Source organism: Siphateles boraxobius, unplaced genomic scaffold (assembly GCF_051911475.1).
Source record: "Siphateles boraxobius isolate OS27281-9 unplaced genomic scaffold, OSU_SipBor_1 12, whole genome shotgun sequence".
Classification (NCBI taxonomy): Eukaryota; Metazoa; Chordata; class Actinopteri; order Cypriniformes; family Leuciscidae; genus Siphateles; species Siphateles boraxobius.
In genome coordinates this window covers 33,420,001-33,445,000 of record NW_027508722.1, presented here as the reverse complement: position 1 = coordinate 33,445,000, position 25,000 = coordinate 33,420,001, and the positions used below count along the sequence as shown (strand labels likewise).

At 37.7% G+C, this 25,000-nt stretch overlaps 1 protein-coding gene across 2 annotated transcripts in view; it reads right to left on the bottom strand.

Moving 5' to 3' along the window:
• The window catches only part of kcnh2b (potassium voltage-gated channel, subfamily H (eag-related), member 2b), a 239,100-nt gene that overhangs the window by 81,893 nt on the left and 132,207 nt on the right, over nt 1-25,000 (bottom strand). For both annotated transcript variants that reach the window (XM_077218949.1, XM_077218956.1), the window contains exons 4-5: nt 24,339-24,830; nt 23,166-23,377 (exon numbers count right to left, since the gene is read on the bottom strand). In XM_077218949.1, coding sequence (XP_077075064.1) covers nt 23,166-23,377; nt 24,339-24,830 — 704 coding nt within the window. The remainder of the gene's footprint in view (nt 1-23,165; nt 23,378-24,338; nt 24,831-25,000) is intronic.

Genomic DNA, 25,000 nt, shown 5'->3' with positions numbered 1-25,000 from the left:
CTTTTTAAAACATCAGGGTTGGGAATGGAGAACAGGTTCTTATTTAGATCTGGTTCAGATTCGTGATAAAAAAAAGGGAAGAATAAATAAATGTGTATTTTTCTGAGAGTATGGACAAAAAATTATAATTTTACTTATATACTATTATGAATCATTTGGAGCGATTATTATTATTATTATTTGAAAGTCTGTGTAAACACACCTTTAGAAAGAATTGTTTAGATTAGTTCTGATTTGTTCAATTCAAATCTGAAATTATCCCATAATTTGGTTACTGACTACTGAGTAAATGCTGATTTAATTCTGATTCCATAACAGTTCAATTAATTAATATTCTAGCACTTTCGGGGAAAAAAGAAATGCAGTTATTATTGCATTTACTCAGTAGTCAGTTACCAAATTATAGGATCATTTTCTGTTTTTCCATTTGCGTGTGTTTTGTTCAGTTGCAGCGCGTTGAGCTCTCTCGGCCACCGTAGTTTGACTCAGAGATCCAGCTTAAACCGGGGCATAATTACGAGAGTCAGGCTCGACCCGTCCACCTGTAGTCAGACATGAGGAGGAAGGCAGAGCGCTGTGAAACAGGAACGAGTCTCATCTCTTACTTGAAATGCATAATTGATGTTGAACAGAGCGCCGACTGCTCTCAGTAGAGGTCCTGTCGTGATGAGACGGGTAATTAGCATAACGAGCCCCTGGGTCGCTGAGGGACATGATAAACACACCTGTGCTGCTGTGAACTCACTGAGAGTCCCGTGTGCTGAGAGCAACTCCAACTCCAGGAGCAGGAGGAGGATAAAGATAAAAGAGAGACTCGTTTATTCATACTGCAGTGAATGAACGGATGGATGGATGAATGGACAGATAGAACGATGGATGGATGAATGAATGGACAGATAGAACGATGGATGGATGGATGGATGAATGGACAGATAGAACGATGGATGGATGGATGAATGGACAGATAGAATGATGGATGGATGGATGAATGGTCAGATAGAACGATGGATGGATGGATGGATGAATGGACAGATAGAACGATGGATGGATGGATGAATGGACAGATAGAACGATGGATGGATGGACAGATAGAATGATGGATGGATGGATGAATGGACAGATAGAACGATGGATGGATGGATGGATGGACAGATAGAACGATGGATGGATGGATGGATAGATAGAACGATGGATGGATGGATGATTGGACAGATAGAACGATGGATTGATGGATGGATGGACAGATAGAACGATGGATGGATAGACAGATATAACGATGGATGGCTGGATGAATGGAGAGATAGAACGATGGATGGATGGATGGACAGATAGAACGATGGATGGATGAATGTAGAGATAGAATGACAGATGGATGGATGAATGGACAGATAGAATGATGGATGGATGGATGAATGGACAGATAGAACGATGGATGGATGGATGAATGGACAGATAGAATGATGGATGGATGGATGGATGAATGAACAGATAGAACGGTGGATGGATGGATGAATGGACAGATAGAATGATGGATGGATGGATGAATGAACAGATAGAACGGTGGATGGATGGATGGACAGATAGAACGATGGATGGATGGATGAATGGACAGAAAGAACGATGGATGGATGGATGGACAGATAGAACGATGGATGGATGGATGAATGGAGAGATAGAACGATGGATGGATGGATGGACAGATAGAACGATGGATGGATGGATGAATGGAGAGATAGAATGACAGATGGATGGATGAATGGAGAGATAGAATGACAGATGGATGGATGAATGGAGAGATAGAACGATGGATGGATGGATGAATGGGCAGATAGAATGATGGATGGATGGATGAATGGACAGATAGAATGATGGATGGATGGATGGACAGATAGAACGATGGATGGATGGATGAATGGAGAGATAGAATGACAGATGGAAGGATGAATGGACAGATAGAACGATGGATGGATGGATGAATGGAGCGATAGAACGATGGATGGATGGATGAATGGGCAGATAGAATGATGGATGGATGGATGAATGGAGAGATAGAACGATGGATGGATGGATGGACGGATAGAATGATGGATGGATGGATGAAATGACAGATAGAACGATGGGTGGATGGATGAGACAGGCGGATAGAATGATGAATGGATAGAATTATGGATGGAGAGGTGGTAGAACAACGGATGGATGGATGGATGGATGGATGGACATATAGAACGATGGATGAATGAATGAGCAGATAAAACAATGGATGGATGGATGCATGAAAGGATGAATGAACGGATGGATGGATGAATGGATAGTTAGAACGATGGATGGATGAATGATCAGATAGAACAATGGATGGATGGATGAATGGATGAATGGACATATAGAACGATGGATGGATGAATGAGCAGATAGAACGATGGATGGCTGGATGAATGAAAGGATGGAAGGATGAATAAACGGATGGATGGATGAATGGACAGATAGAACGATAGCTGTATGGATGTATGAGACAGACGAATAGAATGATGAATGGATGGACGGATGAATGGATAGAACAATGGATGGATGGATGGACGGACAGAATGATGGACAGAATGATGGATGAATGGATAGACAAATGGATAGATGAATGGATGATGGATGAATGGACAGATGACGGATAAAACGATGGATGATGGACAGACAAATGATGGATGGATGGATAAAAGGATAAATGGATGGATGAATGGATGGACAGAATGATGGATGTAACGATGGACAAACGGATGGATGGATAAAACGATAAATGGATAGATGAATGGATGGCAAAACAGAACCTGCAAAACTTAATAACAAAAATAATGAATGAAAGTCTCAAACACCCTCCCCGTCTGTCATTGGTTGAGAAAACACAAAGCCCCGCCCCCAAATTCATGCCATTGGTTCAGTCTGTGCTGTCCGGTCCAGTCAGGACACTCAAAGATACAGATCAGATCAGATTAATGCAGTAAATGCTGCAGAAATCACAAACTGTACCTTTAAATGCTCCTCTAGCAAGTGTCCATCTTAAATTCAAAAGCTCTTGATTATTTTAAATGGAATCAACTCTATAAATGTCTGATTTACCCTGTAAAACTCAGAGGCTTTTATGACTGAAGAACAGATACTGCACACTGAGATCAACTGTTTCTAGTAAGGCAAGGCATAGAAGAAATATCAAAGGAAATCAGAATAATTAAAACAGTTTAGAATAAAAAAATAAAATAAGTTACAAACAGTCACAATGGTAATTCAAAGTGCTGTACATAGAGTAAATTAAAATAATCAAAAGAAATCAGAATAATTAAAACAGTACACTCCAAAAATATATATTTATGTATTTGAATTGCATATAAAATGTCCATGCATTTGGATTACCGTTTTAACATAAACTAATATGCCTATTTGTGGAAAAACTCTGGAAAACATCACTCACAGCTGTGAAAATATCATTCTGCGATTATCCTGAAATCTTCCAGAAACGTCACAATCAACCCTGGTGGTCATTAGAGACACACATACTTCCACTGATTGTAACATGTAAATATCAGAGGAACTTCCTCTTAATGTTTTGATGTTTATGTGTTATCTCTTTCAGGCGCAGCGCCCAATCACATCAAAGAGATGTTTATTCATGAGATTATGACAAAAATTGTCTAAAAACACACAGATGAGCGCTTTACTAACTCAACACGTTAGCGCTCGGCCTTGTACGGTAAAAACAACAGATGATGATGATGTTGTGAAGCATTTTGTTTGAGGTCTCCTCCAACAGAATATTTACCACAGTATATTTCTAGAAAGGCCAGCAAATACAGTGTTTATCCATCTTTTAAATATTATAACTGTCTCGCACCAATAATAAAATACTGTTCTTGTAAATACTTTCCAGCATTTCAGTAATAAAAGCGTAGGCTAAATCTTTAAAAAGTGAAGCGCAGCCGTACGGTGCTCCGCAGAGGTCAAAAAGGATTTAAAAGAGTAGTTCACTTCAGAATCAAAATTTCCTAATAATTTATTATTTCAACCACGTCGTCCAAGATGTTCATGTCTGTCTTTCATCAGTTGAAAAGAAAAGAAGGTTTTTGAGGAAAACGTTCCAGGATTTTTCTCCATATAGTGACTTCAATGTGAGTTTGAGTGCAGTTCAAAGTCTCGACACGATCCCAGCCGAGGAATAAGAGTCTGATCTAGACATTTTATAAATAAATAACTAATGCTCGTTTTGTACTAGTTCTGTGATTCGCCACACATTACGTAATCACGTTGAAAGGTCAAGCGCGTTCCGGTTTAGAAATGTAGAGTAGAAAAAACTTCAATCGCGCAACATCGTTGTTTTACTTTTTATTATTATTTTTATTTTGTAAATGGCGTTTGAGTTAGTCTCTGCACGTTCGCTGTAAACTCTGGGTCGGTTCTTACGCCTATGTCAAGCTTGACCTTTCAACCTGATTACGCATCATATGTGTGTCGCATCACATGGCGCTTTTCCACTGCATGGTACGGTACGGTACGGCTCGCTTCGGCTCGCTTTAAATGGTACCACCTCTGTTGGATTCCAAGCGTACCGTACCGATACTAAAATGTGACGTGGAAGCACTGTAGATCACTGATTGGTCAGACAGACAGAATCGTCACTACCAGCGTCATTGTATTTGCGAGACATCAAACCCGCTGGATTTAAATAGCCAGTAACAGCCACCGCTGTAGCACCTGTTTTAAAACTACTTGCTTGACTTGCTTGAAGAAAAAAAACTTCCAAAAAAGAAATGGCTGAATCGTGGTCAGTGGACGAGAAGCGCAGACGTTCCTCTTGTTGGTTGCCGAGGAGCGGATAAACTATAACGATCAGTCATAATCCCACCCACTTTGAAGCGGTACTAACTGCAGTGGAAAAGCAACCGAGCTAAAGCGAACCGAGCCGCGCCGAGTCGTACCACGCAGTGGAAAAGCGAACCGAGCTGTGCCGAGTCGTACCACGCGGTGGAAAAGCGAACAGAGCCGTGCCGCGCCGAGTCGTACCACGCGGTGGAAAAGCGAAGCGAGCCGTGCCGCGCCGAGTCGTACCACGCGGTGGAAAAGCGAACCGAGCCGTGCCGCGCCGAGTCGTACCACGCGGTGGAAAAGCGAAGCGAGCCGCGCCGAGTCGTACCACGCTGTGGAAAAGCGAACCGAGCCGTGCCGCGCCGAGTCGTACCACGCGGTGGAAAAGCGAAGCGAGCCGAACCGTGCCGCGCCGAACCATGCCGAACCGTACTGAGCCGTACCATGCAGTGGAAACGCGCCAACAGCTAGTGCAAGACCAGCATTAGTAGTTAAAAAGTATATAAATGTTTCTTTGGTTATAAATGTGCGCTGGTTAGTCTAGATCAGACTCTTATTCCTCGGCTGGGATCGTGTCGAGACTTTGAAGCTGCACTCAAACTCACATTGAAGTCACTATATGTGGAAAAATCCTGGAATGTTTTCCTCAAAAACCTTCATCTTGGATGACGTGGATGAAGTAAATTATTAAATTATTAAAGTGAACTACTCCTTTAAACAGTGAATTTTTAAGGGATCTCTCCTTGTAAACTCGATGTGGAGTCAGATGGAAATGAAATTACCACATGACCTTTGTGTTTGTCATAAAACAGTAGGTAATTCGGCAGGGGAATATTATGTGGGAGGCGGGAGAAAAACACTGACATTCTGGATTCAGACGGCAGTAAAATCACAGACTATCTCCTGTAAATGTTAAAAATACCGTACGACCCCAAGAGAAACAATTACCGCCCAATAGCTCTGGAAAATGTTCACATTATTATTTACAAAAGTAAATATTCTGTATCATGTTAACTTCAGTGCACCATAAAAACTGCAGTTAGTTCTGATCTGAGGATTTACAGCTTCATTAAACACTCCTCAAGCTGAAAGACTGTAGATTTGTACAGTCACTCGCTCTCTGAAAGGCCAGTTCATGATCTCCCTGTGGCTGGAGGGACTGTAAATGTTAACTATGTTCTTAAGGAGAGGAAATCGACGACACACACATCGATGAGGTCAAAGCGTTGTGTAAGACGATTCCCTTCAAACGCGACTAAACACACGGGAACTCGCGTTTTCCTTCTGCATGCTGGTAACTCTCTGCTTTTGTATTGTAAGCTGGGTTTGGGGGAGTAAATAGAGAGAGGAACTATCCGTTTAAAACGTCTGTTTAATCATTATGATGTCGACAGAACCCCATTAAGTCAGAAGGACGTTGGGTGTTTCAAATTAAACCTGAGAAAGCCTCAGGGGCCGCGCGTCCTGTGTTGATAATTAATCTTTCATGATTTTATGGCAGCTTGCAGTGAATATTCCTTCATTGATCTGAGCGATGTCCTGGAATAACTCCAGGCGCTTTCATTAGGATGAAAACGCTCCGACTCTGACGGATTTCGAATAACTCTCGAGGTTGAAATCGACCTCCAGAACCGGAGCTTCCAGGCATGAAGAACAAAAGCTCTCGGGTTGCAACAGGTTCCACTTAAATGTGTTTGGTGCCACAGTGTCATCCAGCAAAGGAATCGCTCCTCGTATCGTTCGTGCGTCGCCGGGATAACAAACGACACCATTACTCCCAACACGGATCCTCTGTGCCCCACTTACTGGAGTGCTGCGGTCGGCATCTCTACACTTGTCACGCACACACACACACACACACACACACACACACACACACACACACACACACACACACACACACACACACACACACACACACACACACTCTCAATGTGCTGACACGTCTTTTGTAAAACCAGGTGCTTTCCCTTCCTTCTGTGAGTCATTCCACATTCACTATAATGAGGGATCCACGGAAAATGTCCTTATGAACTGTCAACATTATCCAAACCTGTTCAAATCATATATATATATACATATATATATATAAATTGAATTATATAATAAATATATTGTACATAAATAATAAATATACTATATAAATTTACATATATTTTGACAACATAGTATGTTTAGAAAAAAATATAATATATTTTTTATTATAATTATATATTAATTTAATTTATTGTAATGACACGTCACTTATTTCAATATTAAACATTATATGTTTAGAAAATATATATTTTTATTTCAATTTAATATATATATATATATATATATATATATATATATTAAATTGAAATAAAAATATATATTTTCTAAACATATAATATAAATTTATATATTTATAAATTTATATAAATTTATTGCAATGACCCGTGTCATTATTTCAATATTAAATATTGTAATTTTTCTATGTGAAAATAGTGTGAAACATGCATTGATTGTCTTTATTGAAAAAAATACATATCCACGGAAAATATTTGAATAGTCTATAAAATAAATTAAAATATGAACAAAATATATTATTAAATGGCTTAAGAAAATGACTAGATGATTAAAGAGAAATTGTTGCTAAATAGATTCAAAACTACCATAGTGCATACATAAGTAAAAAGTGCAAATAAAACTGCGATATGCTGCTTAATTTTATATTGCCAGTGAAATGAATTGTGAATATTCTATTTATCGCTCAACTCTTGCTCCTATCATCTGTAATTTCACTCTTTAGTGTGACGGGTCTTTGAAAGCAGCCTGAACGAGTCTTTCAGCAGTTTATCTAATAGCTTAAGAAAAATGACTTCACAGCCGTGAGCTAGAGATAAAATCACAGGCATGTCAACGGGAATCATCGATGGACCTTCTCAGTCTCTGAAGACAGATCCACCGTGGCCTTTAGTTGAGTAACGTCACATGATGCTGACCGGATAGATCCGCTTTAAAGGTGTCAAAGACCCAGGAATAATGGGGAACGTGACGCAGAGGCGGCTGAAGGGGAGTGAAGGACAGTTCTGTCGTTCCTCATGCCGACACTTTCACAGAGTCACGACTATGGGCAGAAAATGATGTTCGTTTCATTTGAGACGGATACTTTTCATCACATCAGGATGGGTGAAACTACAACCCAATACAATGCGTCTAAATCTTCACCAGGGCTCTCAAGTTATGAAGACGGCGGGAACGGGGTTGTTTCATGACAATATTGCAGTCATCATGTGGTAACGAAAATATGACCAGGCCTAGACTACTTGTTCTGAGCAGGTGTTGTCAGTGAACAAGTTACAGACACTCGTGAAAAACTGATGCTAATTATCTGGGAAACATTCTCTAACAGCCGTCAAGTTGTCATTGTTTCTGTCAAACAAGTTGTGAATTTGTTGTAACACTAAAACAGGAGATCATGAGTTACTCCAGTGGTTTCCACTGTGGGGGAACTAAACTTTCGGGAGATGTTGTAGCAGAATCACGTGAACAATTCCAGGATATGCTTTTTTTCATTGGTTGTTGCGTTAAATCTTACCCAGATACAATAGTGCTATTTTCTGATTGGCTATTGTGTAGCCCCTTTCTTTTTTTTGATTGGCTGATAAGTGGCGGGCTCGACTAAAAACACCAGGGTGACGCGCTTGATTGAGAGCGGTGCGGTCAGAGAAATATTGGGCGCTGCGGCATATTAAATATATTATAAATAGTTTTTCCGCGTGAGAAATACAATGTGTGGCGGGAGTGCGTGACAAAAGACCGAAATGAGTGACTGTCACTCTAACTATCATTAGCCATTGGCTAATAAATTATTCAATATTTCTCGCTAGTGTGTGTTAGAGGCTATAAGTATAAGTTTAGCACTGATATAAATTCACTCGCTGAACACTGAGAGTGTTTGAGAGTTTCGCTCTCCGTCAAGCGATCTGTACTATTTCAATTCACTTCAGTGGATCCTGTATTTGACGTATCGTAAAGTCTAGTGTGAAGGCACACGACTCGCCGCTGCGTTTCTCACACACACGCAAAGAGAGAGAGAGAGAGAGAGTTACATACCACCCAGAATCGTCGTGTTTGTTGTATTTTCCTGTCAAAATAACAGTTCGTTTGAAATTGTTTAGCTTTTAAGAAGAAGCAGAAGTGGGCGGGACTAATGCGCAAACCGCAATCTTATTGGCTGATGCGAATCCCTGTTTTGATTTCAGCAAATCAGTTCAAGCGAATGCTGACAACGTGATTAATGTTCATGAACCCAAGCAGCTCATCATTAGTGTGTTGTATATTGTCATTATTAATAGTATAATAAGGTGTAGGATTATTATACTTTAATAACAATTACTATTATCTTTTTTTTTCCTTTTTTTTTTATAGAAACACTGAATGATCAACAATATCTTAAGCACCACCACCAGTCCTAAATTCAGTTAAAATGACAAATATGCATTCATACATGGTTACCCAGATTTAGTTGATTGACTGATGTTAAGAGTACGTTCAGATATTTAAAAAGCTGTGCCATTTTACAAAGAGAAGCTGATTTAGTGTAATTATTATAAAATCGTATATCAGTCTGGCCAATGGTGATTCTATTGCCAAGGTGTGTGTAGAGGGTTGTACTATTGAAAAACTGGCAGTTGACCCAGAAACGAGAGTCCTGTTATTGTTTTCTCATCATCATATCGTCATAACCTGTATGACCTGTAGGGCGGCGCTCTAACGCCTCGCAGACTCTCGTTAGCGCTCTGAGGACGTCATGCATCATGTGTCGGTTCATGAACGAACACCACATTCATCTCAGCTCGAATTAGCCCAGTTAGTTTCAGACCAGCGTCTCCAGGGAGCCTGAAAAAACTACACCGGTAAGACGAAAAGGTTTATTTTCCAAACATGGATATTTCTGTAACGCTGAGAGTCAGACTTGTGTCTGCTTAGCTTAACAACACCTGTTTTATTGTTCACCGGTTGAATCAATCATATGTTGCTCTTCGTGCAACGAATCTAGCTAAAGTCAACGAATAAAACAATGACACATTGATAAGTAACAATAATATTCGCAATAACATATAGTTTTACTGAATAATTAAGTAAATATAATTTCCACCTTGCCAGTCTTGTTCAGTCTTGTTCGGCATTATATATATGTGTGTGTGTATATATATATATATATATATATATATATATATATATAAATTGAATATATAATAAAAATAAATATATAGTTTAAACATATAAACTCATACATGATATAAATAAAATCCCTGTGATGCATTGTGATTTTATGTGATGTATAAATACTATAATAATATCATATAATTTATTTATATGTATAATATATACAAGTAGTTTAATATATTTATATACATTTAATATATAATTTATACAAAATATATTATAATTTAATATAGATAAAAATAAAAATATTGTTTTTAAATACGGAACATAAATTCTAATACGATACTTATCAAACCCCCATTATGTATTGTAATTTTCTGTGGTTAAAAATAAATATAATTTTAAATTGTATATATAATTATTAACATATAATAATATGCATAAATACATTGATTTTTAAGTAGTTTAACTACTTTATAAATACATACTTTATTCAGCTATAAGCTGCTCATAATTTTAAAGAAGCTTCCCAACACTGATAATAAATAATAAACGGTATTACACGTGTATGTAACAATGATTGCTCAAAACGGCTGCTTTATGATTAAGCCATCTATGATATTCCCTGTATTTTAATCTTCTAAAAGCAGTTAGTCTGACGGTGTCTGGTGTCGGCATCACGATGCATCACTGCAGATGTGAATAAGCTTTGCTGAGCTTCACGCTGAAAGGTTTGAGGCGAGCGCTCTTTAAACTGTGTAGTAATGTTCCTCTAATGTTCCTGGCACTCGTTCTTCACCTCGTTCTCATGCGTCTGCAGTGAAAGCCTCATTAGTGAAGCTCAGGCATTCATTCATTCATTCAATTCAATTCATTCATTCATTCATTCATTCAATTCATTCATTCATTCATTCATTCAATTCAATTCACATTTATTTGTAAAGCGATTTTCACAATACATGTCACTTAAAAGCAGCTCTACAGAAAATGCACATTATAATTAAACTGAGTGATCTGTTATAATCAGAGGGAACTGTCTAAGTTATGTATTTCAGAAATGTACATAAACAAAATCACAGTTAGCAAAAAATCCGGATACATTTTAAAAACGGCGTTTTCGTTTAAAAACGCTCTCCGTCCACACTTGGGTGGTGTATATATGTATATTTAGCATTTTAAAATGATATATATAATTTATACATTAAAAAAATGAATGCTGTTTATCACAATATTAAATATAAACATGTAAACTACTAAATATATATATATATATATATATATATATATATATATATATATATATATATATATATATATTATATATATATAAATACATATTTCATAAGATAATGTTGTTTAACACAATATTTTGGATTAAACAGTGATCGTGTCAAATATTGCATTTAAATCCACCTCAGTAATTTACGCCTAAAGTTCACAAATCGTTAAATTCAAAGATTCCACGGCTAATCAGGCTTCATTAACCGCTAGTTTGATGGCGTTTGTTGTTCACTAGAGGAACTTGAATGCTGACGGATGACATGATGAATCCAAAGACAAATAAAGCCTCAGACACGCTTCATAACGCTCGATTAATGCATCTAACGTCCCTCGCAGTCGCAGCAAACAACCAGAAGTGACGGCTGGAAATCACAAGGACAGTAAACTAACACGAGTGACGGATCCAGTAAGACTTCGACGGCGTATTAGTGACAAAACTTCATTCAAGGCGTGAGAGAGTCCATCAATAATGCAGTGTTTTCTTCAGGTCATCGGGGCTAATAGAGGCCAACTCGGGTAATTAAAGCTTTGAAGTGACATTTTAAACTTGGCCAGCTGAGGATAGGAAGAGGTTCAGCAAATATCCGCCGCTCTCGCATTAAAAGCAGTGAACATCAACACATATGATGAAGCCAGATTCAATGAAATAGTGTAAAGGTGAGAATGTGGGATTTCTGACGCTCTTCACTACACGACTCAATTCCAGAAACAAACAATCATGCAGAATTGTAATTCAAATTTGAATAGTAATCTTATGGACTATGATAGAAGAACACTTAATTTCCCAGAATAATCTATTTTATTCAATATATTATGCATATTTTTATGTCATTCTAATAGTCAAAATAAAAATATTTAGATCAGTGCGTTAATTAATTTTAGAGAAATCTACATCAGTTCATTTGTTTTAGCCATCAAAAAATAAATACATAAAATTAGTTCAAATTAATGCAATTATATATGCTTTTATTGTCACTATTTGGCTATTTATTAGTCAAAATTAATAATGGAATTATTGATGTTTTAAATGATGAATTATTGATGTCACTATTTGCCAATTTATGAATCAAAATTAGGTGCGGAAATATTTATATATTTGTCACTATATGGCTATTTATTAGTCAGAATTAATAACAGAATTATTGATGTTTGGCAATTTATTAGTCAAAATTAGTAATGGAATTATTGATGTATCTCTCACTATATGGCTATTTATTAGTCAAAAATTATACTGAATTTATTCGTTTTTTTTTGTTTTGTTTTTTTACTAATTGGCGATTTATTTATTAGGGATAATTCTGTCAAAAATGATAATGTCGTCCCAATCCTGCACGACTTTCTTTTTTCTGTGGAACAAAAAAAAGGATATTTCAAAAAAAAAAAAAAAAAAAATTCTCCATACAATTAAAGTTCATTGAAAGGCAACATTCTTCTTTAGTGTCCTGCAAAAGCGCTAAAGTCCTGCGTGTCGGGAATGACACGAGGGCGAGTGAGTGATTCTCGTTTAAGTGAACTAACATGATCCCACATGAACTGCAGTCTCGAGCACTGCATTAAAGTGTGGCTCAGTGATACAGAACGGCCACACACATTTATTTTCTAGATTCAATCTCTGTTTGGTGAGGAATCACACCTGAAGCCGTTCTCACACACATCATGAGCGATGGTGGAGAATACAGGCCAGCAGACGTGATTTATTACTACTACACATGCTGTTTGTGCATAACTGAAAATAATGGCATCGTGTTCCTGCGCTTGAACACGTGAAGATAAAAATAGGTGGCGAGTGAAATGAGGAAATTATTCTTGTTTGTTTACGACAGCTTGACTGGGACGCAATGTATACGAGACGCTGGATCACTAAACCAGTCACATGTCGTACGGGTATATCTGTGGCAATAGCCAACAATACATCGTATGGGTAAAAATTATCAATTTTTCTTTTATGCCGAAAATCATTAGGATATTAAGTAAAGATCATGTTCCATAAAGATATTTTGTAAATTTCCTACCGTAAATATATAAAACATAATTTTTTGTGAGTGAATGCAGCAAAATCGAGAACATAAATGCACAACTTTAAAGGAGATTTTCTCAATGTTTCAATTTTTTGCACCGTCAGATTCCAGATTTTCAAATAGTATCTCGACCAAATATTGTCCTATCCTAACAAAACATACATCAATGGAAAGCTTATTTATTCAACTTTCATGTGATGTATACATCTCAATTTCAAAAATTTGACCCATGCGACTGGTTTTGTGGTCCAGGGTCACATCACATATATGTTGTATTTGTAGCATAGCCCTGTTCACTGGGGAATCCGGCTTGTGCTGAATGTGGAAGAGAAATGGAAAACATAATGTAATGTAATCAGTAATGTCTAAAGGCTATGGAGAACGAGTGCTGTCGGTTTGATCGACCCCTGTGCAGGAGATACGAGATCTTCCCTGAGTGTGTGAGAGTGTGTGAAAAACTTCAAGTTTCAGTGGTAGTAGTTTTGTGCGCGTGTGAACGTCAGTACAACACAAAGTACCTCGTATATCTGTAACGCGTATATCAAGCAAGCTAGTGTGCAGATGTGTTGGCAAAACAACACTGTGGCGAACAGGACGGCCGAGGGACGTGAGAGAATAACGCTAATAATTGCTAATGAGCAGCATCCGTGAAACACACCGGTCTCGCATCTCTCACGGAGGAGCGGAAGCATAAAGGGGGAGCGACGACGTTGATGATCGAGAGAGGAACAGCCTGTGTTTTAGTTGTGTTAGGTTTTTGTGTTTTATATTAGCCAGCAGTCGTCCGCGAGGGGCTGCTGGCGGTATTTTAGTTTGTTTATTTTATTTGAAATAAAGTATATATTGATTGTTCGCCGGTTCCCGCCTCCTTCTTCCCTGAACATTGTTACAAACACATTAGCGGACCGGAGGGAATATTATGGGATTTTTTCCAGAAAACTTAAATTCAAGCACTTTCAAGGACTTTTATCTTTGGTTATTTTCAAAAACTTTCCAGGGCCTTTTTGTTTTCCAGATTCACAAACTTTCAAGGATTTCAAGGACCCGTGGGAACCCTGTGCATATTCACGTTTTCAATTAGTTCTGCATAAAGTGAATGACCCTGTTTTAGATAAGCATAAACATCATAGACTGTAAATCTCACTCTGTTGCGCTGAAGGTTTCTGGCGTGTGAGAGATGAGGGCAGTGACGGTTCGAATCAATGCAGTCTAGAACAGGCGCCTATTTCAATTACACACCATGATCAGCCCCACACACACACACACACACACACACACACACACACACAATCAAGATTAATGGCTCCAACGGTGTCAAATTGGGTCACCTGTGTAGGGAGGGGTGTTTGCTTTTCATCTTTCTTCAGTCTTGAGTTTCTTCCAGGAAGGAACACGTCACAATATTCCTCATTATAATAATTAATGCGCAGAATAAAGGGGCGGGGCCTGGTTGAGTCAGTTAATAGTGTGTTAAACTGGCGGTTATGGTAAGGGGCGGGACTTTCCCAAACACACTCGAAGCGCTCGACCAATCACAACACACTGATCCAGCCGACCAATCAGAGCACAGTGTGCTTTTCAGGAGCAGGGGCTTCATAGAGACAGGAAGTAAACAGAGCGTTACTGACAGACTGGGAAAAGAGGAGCCGCAACAATGGAGAATATGAGGAAAATAATCAACATTCAAGCAGGAGAAACGTCTCAGGTTATGTATGTAACCATGATTCCCTGAGAGAGAAACGTTTAACTGTAAACTATACAGCGTTTAAACCATTCGCTCGCCATTTTCCTTCTCTTTACACAGACAAGCGTCTTCCAGAAGACATTGAAGCTGATGACGTGCTTTATGACGGTGCTGGGGAGCATCCTGTGACATCATCACTGCGTACGCCATGATTGGCTGGTTGTTACGTTACATGACGTGGCAAACCTGTTCTAGTAGAGCCCAAAAATACTTTATGAACTATGATCATACTTTAAAGGGCATCATCACTCGCTTTTCATCACTCGCTGTCACACATCCATCAAACACACAGCAGCCGCTCACACTGAGTCAGCAGAAAAACACACACACAGCAGGATTATGATCCACGATATTATATTATATGTGCCCTCATCTGTCTGTCTATCTATCTATCTATCTTTCTATCTATCTATCTATCTGTTAATATCTTTATCTTAGAGTTTTAATATCACAAGGAATCACATTTCCTCCTTTTCATATAAAAGTGCTTAATGTTCTAAGACAATACACTGTAAGTTTATTTTTGTAAGTTTAAACTGTAAAAGCTGTAATCTCTAACCAGTGTTTCCCCTACAATGTATTCAGCAGCGGCGCAGCGCCTTCTTTCCATGATCAGCAATATCACGACATTCACTTCATTCACTTACACACCTAAAAACACTGTCATGGTGACCGGTGGCGCTGCATGCGGTGGCTCTGAATCCACTTGTAAACAAGGAGGAAAGAGCCACACATGGAAATATTTTCGATTAGACTAATGTCACGTTGCCATAAGGGGCCGTTCACATAGCACGTTTTTTTGCGCGTGCAAATTTCAAATGCGGCCGGCGCGGTCGTTTTTTCAAGCGCGCCTCTGTTCATGGTTGCATAGCGACGACAGACGCCACGGGAGAGCAAGCGCTTGTGGAAAGGAGAAAGCGGTACGAACTGCGCTCTCCATGATGACGAGGAAGTATCACCTACTGCTCAAAGTCCTGATAGTTAACGTTAAATCATATTTAATTTTTCAGATGAGTCTACTAAACTTGTTGGTGTCCTTCAGAAATCATTCTAATATGATGATACGTGATGCTCTTTTTTTTTTTTTAAAGATTCTTTGATTAATAAAAATTTAAAAAGAACATCATGTAATAATATTTCACTATATTAGGCTACTGTTTTTTCTGTATTTTTGATTAAATAAATGCAGGCTAGATGAGCATAAGAGTTCTTGCAAAAACAAAAAATATCCCCACAATATCATTCAATTACCAAAGAGCCTTAGAGATCTTCTATAAAAAGCCAAGAAAAATGAAGTGCTCACAGATTGGGTGTGGCCTTTCCCATTAACATAAAATTTTCAATAAATTGTAAATAATCTTTTTCTGGGTTGTGCCGTTTCATTTTTCCCCTAAACAATTTCTAACAAGCTGAAAATGAACACAAAAGAAAACATGAACGATCCTGTCTAAAATTATAAAATTAAGGTTTCTGTTTGTGACTGCAGTTCAAGGTACGTGCTGCAATAATCATGCCTTGAATCAGTTGATGGTATGTCATATTTGTTTTTCTCAAAATGTCCATTTCTATCCACAAAACTTGCCAGAAGTCATGGTTTAAGGGGTTATTTTAAAAAAAAAATCTTCCAGGGTGCATGCCACCGGACCCCACCACGCACGGCTTGGTAACAACCTCGGGCACATAACAGCACCGCTGCTGGAAACATTTCTAGGGGAAACACTGCTAACCCTATCTATTTTTGTCACAAAAAAGGCTAATATTGTAATGGCTAATGTATGATAAGAGCCATTTAAAATGAAATGCACCATTTACTTCCATGGCCTGTCATACGTGGACTGCTGTTTGATTTGTAGACTGAATCTTTAATAAAACATAAATAGATAAATATATAAATGAATGTCTCAGCTTGAGATAAAATTAGCATGTTCTTCATCTGCATCTCCTCTAAATAATGAATATGTAATGTTCTAATTATAAACGTATTAAACCACTCACGCCACAGTCTGTTTAGGGAGCGGACACACTTCTATGGCATGTATCTTTTTATATATCTATTCATTTTCTCTCTGTGATGTCTCTTTATAATGTTAGGTAACGGTTTTTAGCACTGTAACTATAAGAGATCATTTTCAAGACCCCATTTTACTTTTATCATTCGTTCGTTCTTCTGCTGTTTATGAATAATAATAATAATAATAATAATATCAACCCAACTTCCTCTTTATGGTCTTCCTGTGATTGAAGAGATGAAGTTTCTGATCATATGTGTGCATTAATTCATCCGTCTGACGGCAGAAACTTCAGTTTCTCCTCAATAAACGACAGAAAGTTTCACTTCTGAAAGGAACATCAAGCTCTTTTATCTCCAAAAGTCAAGGAAATATAGAGCAGTTTAGTGTTTTAAGACATGTCAACGGAAGGGAATTCTTAACATGAATCATTCATTATTGATGAGTCTAAATTAATGATCAAACCCTGCGTGGCTGAACAAACCATGTTTGAAAGATTAAATGATGTATATTTTATCACAGACAGACACTTGCAGTAAAAGGAGTTTCATTAATACACGTTCCTAGTCTTTATATGATTTATCAGGCACATTATTTCAAATTAAACAAAAATGTTTGTCCTTTTGTGTCTTTATTCACTCCTCCCCTCTCATTCCTAATGAATAAATAAATAGAGAATAATACATTTCCACCCAACATTCTTTACATTCTACTTATAAAGTTCTCACGTTTTAAACATGAGCTGTATGCATGACAACTTCTCAAACATTCCAAATTCACCATGGTAACCTGCCTGAACACAAGAGTCATGTGACTGCAGTGCTCGACTGTGATAGGCTACACTGCCCCTGTCAGGTGACGTGAGGTACTGCAGGATTGTGGGTCACTAAACGTTTGTTCCGGTCGTTGAGAGGAACGAGACTCTCGCGGGTCAAAGGTCATTTCTACAATGCAGAGATTACAGGAAACACATAAATACAATGTTCTGGCTAAACCTACACAATCACACACAGATTAGGGGGTAAACGCGCTCGTGTGTGTGTGTGTGTGTGTGTGTGTGTGTGTGTGTGTGTGTGTGTGTGTGTGTGTGTGTGTGTGTGTGTGTGTGTGTGTGTGTGTGTGTGTGTGTGTGTGTGTGTGTGTTTGAGAGAGAGGTGGATTATAGAAAGAAAAACAAGAATGTTTCTGTGTAACGTGTGTAGCTTAATGCATCATTCCTGCGGTGTGTTCTTGATTTATCTATACGTGTGCGTGTGTGTGTGTGTGTGTGTGTGTGTGTGTGTGTGTGTGTGTGTGTGTTTGAGAGAGAGGTGGATTATAGAAAGAAAAACAAGAATGTTTCTGTGTAACGTGTGTAGCTTAATGCATCATTCCTGCGGTGTGTTCTTGATTTATCTATACGTGTGTGTGTGTGTGCCACTAAATATAGCCCAACATGAATTAAACACACAGCTGGGGTGTGAAAGAAAGAAACTGTGACCCACCTACATTGGTAGTTTAAAGTCACTTTTATTTGATCAAAAATACGGTAAAAACTGTAATATTGGGAAATATGATCATAATTTAAAATAGCTATTTTCTATTTAAAGATATTGTAAAATTAAATTTATTCCTGTGATGCAATGCTGAATTTTCAGCAGTTTTGAAAAAAATGCTTTTATACAGAACGGACACATTCAATGGGTCAAAAGTGACATTTTATAAAAAATATATATAAAGACTATATTTCAAATAGACGCTGTTCCTTTGAACTTTCTATTTATCAAAGAATCCTTAATTTTTTTTACTGTTTCCACAAACATGAACTGTTTTCAACATTGATAATAATCATAAATGTCTCTTGAGCATCAAATCATCATATTATAGTGATTTCTGAAGGATCATGTGACACTGAAGACTGGAGTAATGATGCTGAAAATTCAGTTTTGATCACAGGAATAAATTACACTTTACTATATATTCACATAGAAAACAGCTGATTTACACTGGAATAATATTTCACTGTTTTTACTGTTTTTTTAATCAAATAAAGAGAGCAACATAAATTAATTATGCCAAATTTTTAACAGCCAATGTATTTTCATTTCTTAAAGCTGAAACACACACATCAAACTAAATAACACAATATTACAGCAGACATCGGCCTGGTTGTCATACTGGAGAAAACAAATCACACATATAGATGTTATTTTACGCTGTTATATGATAACCTCCGTAAATTAACAGTGTGTGTGTTGTGTTTTTGAAGCTTTTAGCCTGTTGAGTGAGTTTGCTGGATTAGACGGCGATCGGTCTCGACACAAACACACACACAGACAGAAGTTTGGACACACTCACGTTTGCCAGAATCACAGATATTAGACTTTACACATGAATTTCTTTGGTTTGAGGTGAAGGAAGATCTTCATGAAGTGTTTATGAATGTCCAGAGGGAATCTAGACCAAGAAGAAGCTCAAATATAAGAGTTTTTGGTTACACTTTACAATAAGGTTTATTAGTTACAATTAGTTAATTAACTAACATGAACTAACGATGAAAAAAAAATGTTACAGTATTTATTAGTCTTTGTTAATGTTAAACATAAAACTGTTCATTGTTTGTACATGTTAGTTCACAGTGCATTAACTAATGTTAACCAATACAATATTTTATTTTACTAAAGTATTAGTAAATGTTAAAATTAATATGAACTAAGATTAATAAATGCTTTAGAAGTATTGTTCATTCTTAGTTCATGAACAATACTTAATGTTAAATAATGAACCTTATTGTAAAGTGTTATTGAGTTTTTATTTGTGATACGCCATGATTGATCAGATTATCATTACCAGACTTTAATTTCTCTTATTTATAATTTTTACTATTACTAAAACTAGTCATAATGAACAACTAGCAGGAGAATCCAAACTTTTGACAGGTAGTGTAGTAGATAGACTCAATACACAGTCTGATCCAGCGGACAAAAGCTTAAAGCACAACACACACACACACACACACACACACACACACACACACACACACACACACACACACACAGTCACACACACTTGACTCACTGCGGCAATCAATAGTGAATTCTTCCTTAAATCCTGCTGTGGACAAATTAGAAACAGCTTCATTATGCTTTATCTGTGGTGGACGGGACAGGAAGTGACACGCCGAACGCTCGCTGACACACACACACACACACACACACACACACACACACACACACACACACACACACACACACACACACACTGATTAGAGATTATCTAATCGCTCTAATTAAAGTTATCACATCATGCTTACAACAAAAAAGAGCACTTTATGATGAAGGGATGATAACGGTTGCCCACAATCTGATGCTTATTAATCTAAATTATTAAATTAATTAAATGATAAATATACTCTATGAGGTATAGTGAAACGATTCAGGATATAAGCACCCACAGGAAGTAAATCAATAACAGATAACTAAAGTCCAAGAAGGACAATTTAGACACTTTGTAGCATTTTTGTACTGAAGAATAAGAATTAAAATGTTATTATTAAAAAACAAAAATGCACATAATTTCCTCAATTATTCTTTTCTCCATCAAATTATTTTCTCAATTTAAACATTTTGCAGTACACATAACATATTTTTGTAGGAACAATTAATGAAAAGATATTAAAATTAGTTAATAATAATGAACTAAAACATGCATTCAAATAATTTAGTAATGTAATTATTTTCTTTACCGTTCAAATAACACAATTCTTTATAAAATAATTAAGTAAGAAATTATTAAAATTAGTTGTGCAAATTACTATATATAAAAAAAAAATCTTAGTTTCGACACTTTGCAGTATAAATACCACGTTTTTTATGGAAAAATAAATTTACAAATAATTTAAAAAGATTAAGTAAAAAATAAGCATAACAATTTATTTATTTATTAATTTTCTGGTGGTTATTATTATTATGTCTCCATGCTGTTGATAGAATTTAACTAGTATTAAACATGGATGTATTGAATATGCTTCATATGAAACAACTGGATGTCACATGACCTGATAATCCGCTGCATTACTGAAACGTAAGGAAATGCACACATCATGTGACCATGTACGCAGGACAGCAGGTGTGCAGGAACCGTGACGCTCTCGAACTCAGAGACTCTGAGAAACACAAGCTCATCTGTCATGATTTCATCACGAAGCGTCAATCCCTGCCGCCCTCTTTCATTTAATCTACCAGAGATGAGCACCAGCACATGGGCGTCACGCGTCGTGAGTATTAAATTAACCCAGTTACGTCCGTCGGGGGGGAAAGATGAGCGTTTAACTCTTCTCAGAGTAATGAGGACTGAATGAAGCGCAGGAGGTCAGACACTGAAGTTACTCAGTCATCAAACATCATTTCCCAGGGAATCCATGCATGAAAAGGTTTACCTCAAACGCATTTGCATTAAAAGCATAAATGTAAATGCATTGATGCCACATTTGGTTTTTAACACTTCACACAGAAATACATTAGAATTTAAACTGATTCCAGACGACAACTTTATCCAGAAACTGACTTTCACTACACTCTTAAAAATAAAGTATCTTTGTTAAATAACAAAGTGCAGCAGTTCTCAAACAGGATGACTTCAAATTATTTAAAATTAGACAAACAATCATTAAAATAAGCAAAAACAAATTAATAAAAATCAAGATATTGTTATTCTAAACTGTTTGTTTCCTTTGAAGAACCAAGTTTTGGAAAACCTGGATTTATGAGGAAGCCTAATTTTAAAGTTGTGATAAGCTAGACCTGAAAATAAAGTCATTTAATAAAGTATTTAAAACGCCATGAGAATTTTTATAATGAATATACATTTTACAAGTTATGCCAAGCTCAAGTAGAATACATTCTGAATACAAATAATAAACTTCGGGAATCAAGAAATTTAATTTGATTAATTTTTACCAACTAAAATAACTTTTTTTTTAACTAACTTACTATTAATTTACAAACTGTATGAGTTCTCAAATATTAAAATACGTTTTGAAAAGAAAACTAGCATTCAGAGATTAAAAAGGACTCAAACTGACCGAGGACCACGTGACTTCATTTTAATAGCTGAATCAAAGATAATGTTAAGGTTGTTGATACTTTTATTGATGTCTTGCATTCATCCAGACTTCATGGCATCGTAAACATCTGGTTTCGTGTCCCACAGAAGACAGAGAGTCCATGAGTGTGACGTTTGTGAGTGAACACGCATTTTTAAGAGTGTATGTGTTCAAAGTCAGTCCCAAACACAGCATCTTCAAACACAGAATGATATATGAGTTCAACTTTCCCAGATAAACCCTCGAAATGGCAAATCACATCAAGACCGACATCAACAGCTTTCTTTAAAAACTGTGTTTGAGCAAAAGCGTTTCCGAGACGTTTAATCTGGGCCGCCAAAATCTCATGATGATGTTTTTGAGAGCAGAAGAACACACATCTCAATCTCGGTCTCAGTCTCAAAAACCCAAAACACACACAGTCAGCAAACGCTAAAAACACCACTATTGATTTTGAAATCAAACCCTTCAGCTTTGTAGTTTTAAAGGGGTCGTCGGATGCCCAGTTTCTACAAGTTGTCATGATTCTTTAGGGTCTTCATGTAAAGTTTGTAATGTACTTTAGTTAAAATTCCTCAATGGTTGTGTAAAACAACACCCTTTTACATCCTCAAAAACAGCTCTGTTCACAGCGGCCCGTTCCGGTACATGTCTCTTTAAATGATAATGAGCAACTGCCCCCCCCCCCCCCTCTCTCTCAATGGGGCGTGTCGACACAAGACAATGTAAATTGATGCCTTGGCGGACAGTATACAAATGGCTGAGGGCGGAAATATGCTAATACAGGGAATATGCTAATGCATGAATATGCTAATACGGGAAATATGCTAATACGGGACAGTCCATCAGCAGTCGTGGGCGGAGCATGAGACATATGACAGCATATTGCTTGATTTTTATCATTGTATGGTGGTTGTGTCCACACACTGCAGACACATTTATATGCAAACACCATATAAAAGTGAATTTTGCATCCGATGACCCCTTTGATTAATTCAAGCCCTGGCATTCTTCAACTTTAGGATAACAAGCAGAAGCGAGAAGCGTCTTACCTGAGTGACTTTTTCTGTGACGTTGTGTGTACGGTCGATGAGTTTGCAGGGAGCGATGATGTCCATTTCTCCGGGCGGGAGGGAGATGAGCGGGTCCGCTTTAAAGTCCACGAAGTTGAGCGTGATCTGGGGGATTTTACTGATAGCGCGGTAACGCATGAGATCTGAATCAGAGGTAGAGTTCAGGATGCTGGACTTGTTGTTCACGGCCCCTGCGGAAAGAAACGGGATGTTGAAAGTCTTCTGTTTATATCGGAAATACTCTTGACATTTAACAGTATTTTATTAGCAAATCATACTGTGTCTGCACTATCGTTTGGGATTGGTACGATATTAAGGTTTTTGCAATTGTAGTTGCAAGTCTCTTCTGTTTACTAATGCTGCATTTATTTGGTCTGTAAATATTATAAAAAATATAGATTTTTAAAACATCTGTTTTCTATGTGAATATATAGTCAAGTGTAATTTATTCCTGTGTTCGAAGCTGAATTTTCAGCATCATTACTCCAGTCTTCAGTGTCACATGATCCTTCAGAAATCATTCCTATATGATGATTTGATGCTAAAGAAACAGTTATAATTATTATCAATGTTGAAAACTGTGATACATTTCATTTTTCAGGATTCTCTGATGAATAGAAAGTTTAAAAGAACAGAATTTATTTGAAATATAATATTTTGTAACATGTTAAAGTCCCCCTGTAGTGAAAATCCAGCTTGTTTATATGTCTATGTGGTGTTTTTAATATGCTTTAACACAAACCATGTGTAAATTCATAAGTCGACAGCATTGCTGAGTATTTTCTCCTTAAAACTGCAGTGAACCAAAGACAGTCTCAAAAACACGCTTTGAAATCGCTGGTGTTTCTGACGTCACAAACTACCTTGTAACCAATCAGATAAACGTGTGATCGTCAACGAGTGGATCTCTGAGTGAGTGAGTGAGTGAGTGGAGGCGGGGCTCATTTGCATATTCATAGAACCACGTATACTACATGAGCCTAGGGTGTCGAGTTACATTCAAGATATTTTAAGGCATGACAAATTTTATTTTGAGGAAAATAAACATTTGAATATGTCATTTTGGTGAGTTTTAAGGTATAAAATGATTGACTACAAGGGGACTTTAAATGTTACTTTTAATTTCATACATTTCCAGTTCAGTTTTCTCACCCGTGCTGCTGCATAAGGGTCGGGTCCGGTGTTTCCGCTCCCATTCCGGCCGCATGGCCTCGATATCGTCCACCGAAGACGCGCGACGCATGCTGTGAAAGCTCTCGCGCGAGCGGCTGTTGCTCAGGCTGCAGTTGGACACCGTGGCGTCCAGGTCGAGCCGGCGCGGTCGAGGCGAGGACTGACCCAGAGGCAGCGTGACGGGGTGCGGGGGGGCCGGGGGAGGAGACGAGGGGTCGCTGCCCAACAAGTCACGAGAGGCCGGCGGGGTCACGAGGCCGGTGCAGCGGGTGGAGCCGGTGGCCACACGGGGACGCTTGTGTTCTGGCAGGGAGAGGAGTTCGCCCAGCGCCAGGGATTCGGGGCTTTGTCGACCGGAGCCGCTGGGGAAACCCGTTCCTCGGCCTGCCTCGGGATCCTCCCGCAGAGAAGATTTACTGTTGTTCCGGGAGTTCAGGAGGGGTAGGCGTAAACGGATGCCTCGAGCTCGATCTGCGACACACAAATATACAGAGGAAACCCATACAAAAATGTGATATATGGCCATATATGTACTTATATTTTAAATAGCATGACATATATCTATACATATATTTGACTTATCTGAGAACACAATATATGCCTGCAACATATATGAACATTTATGTGTCCAAACATGTGAA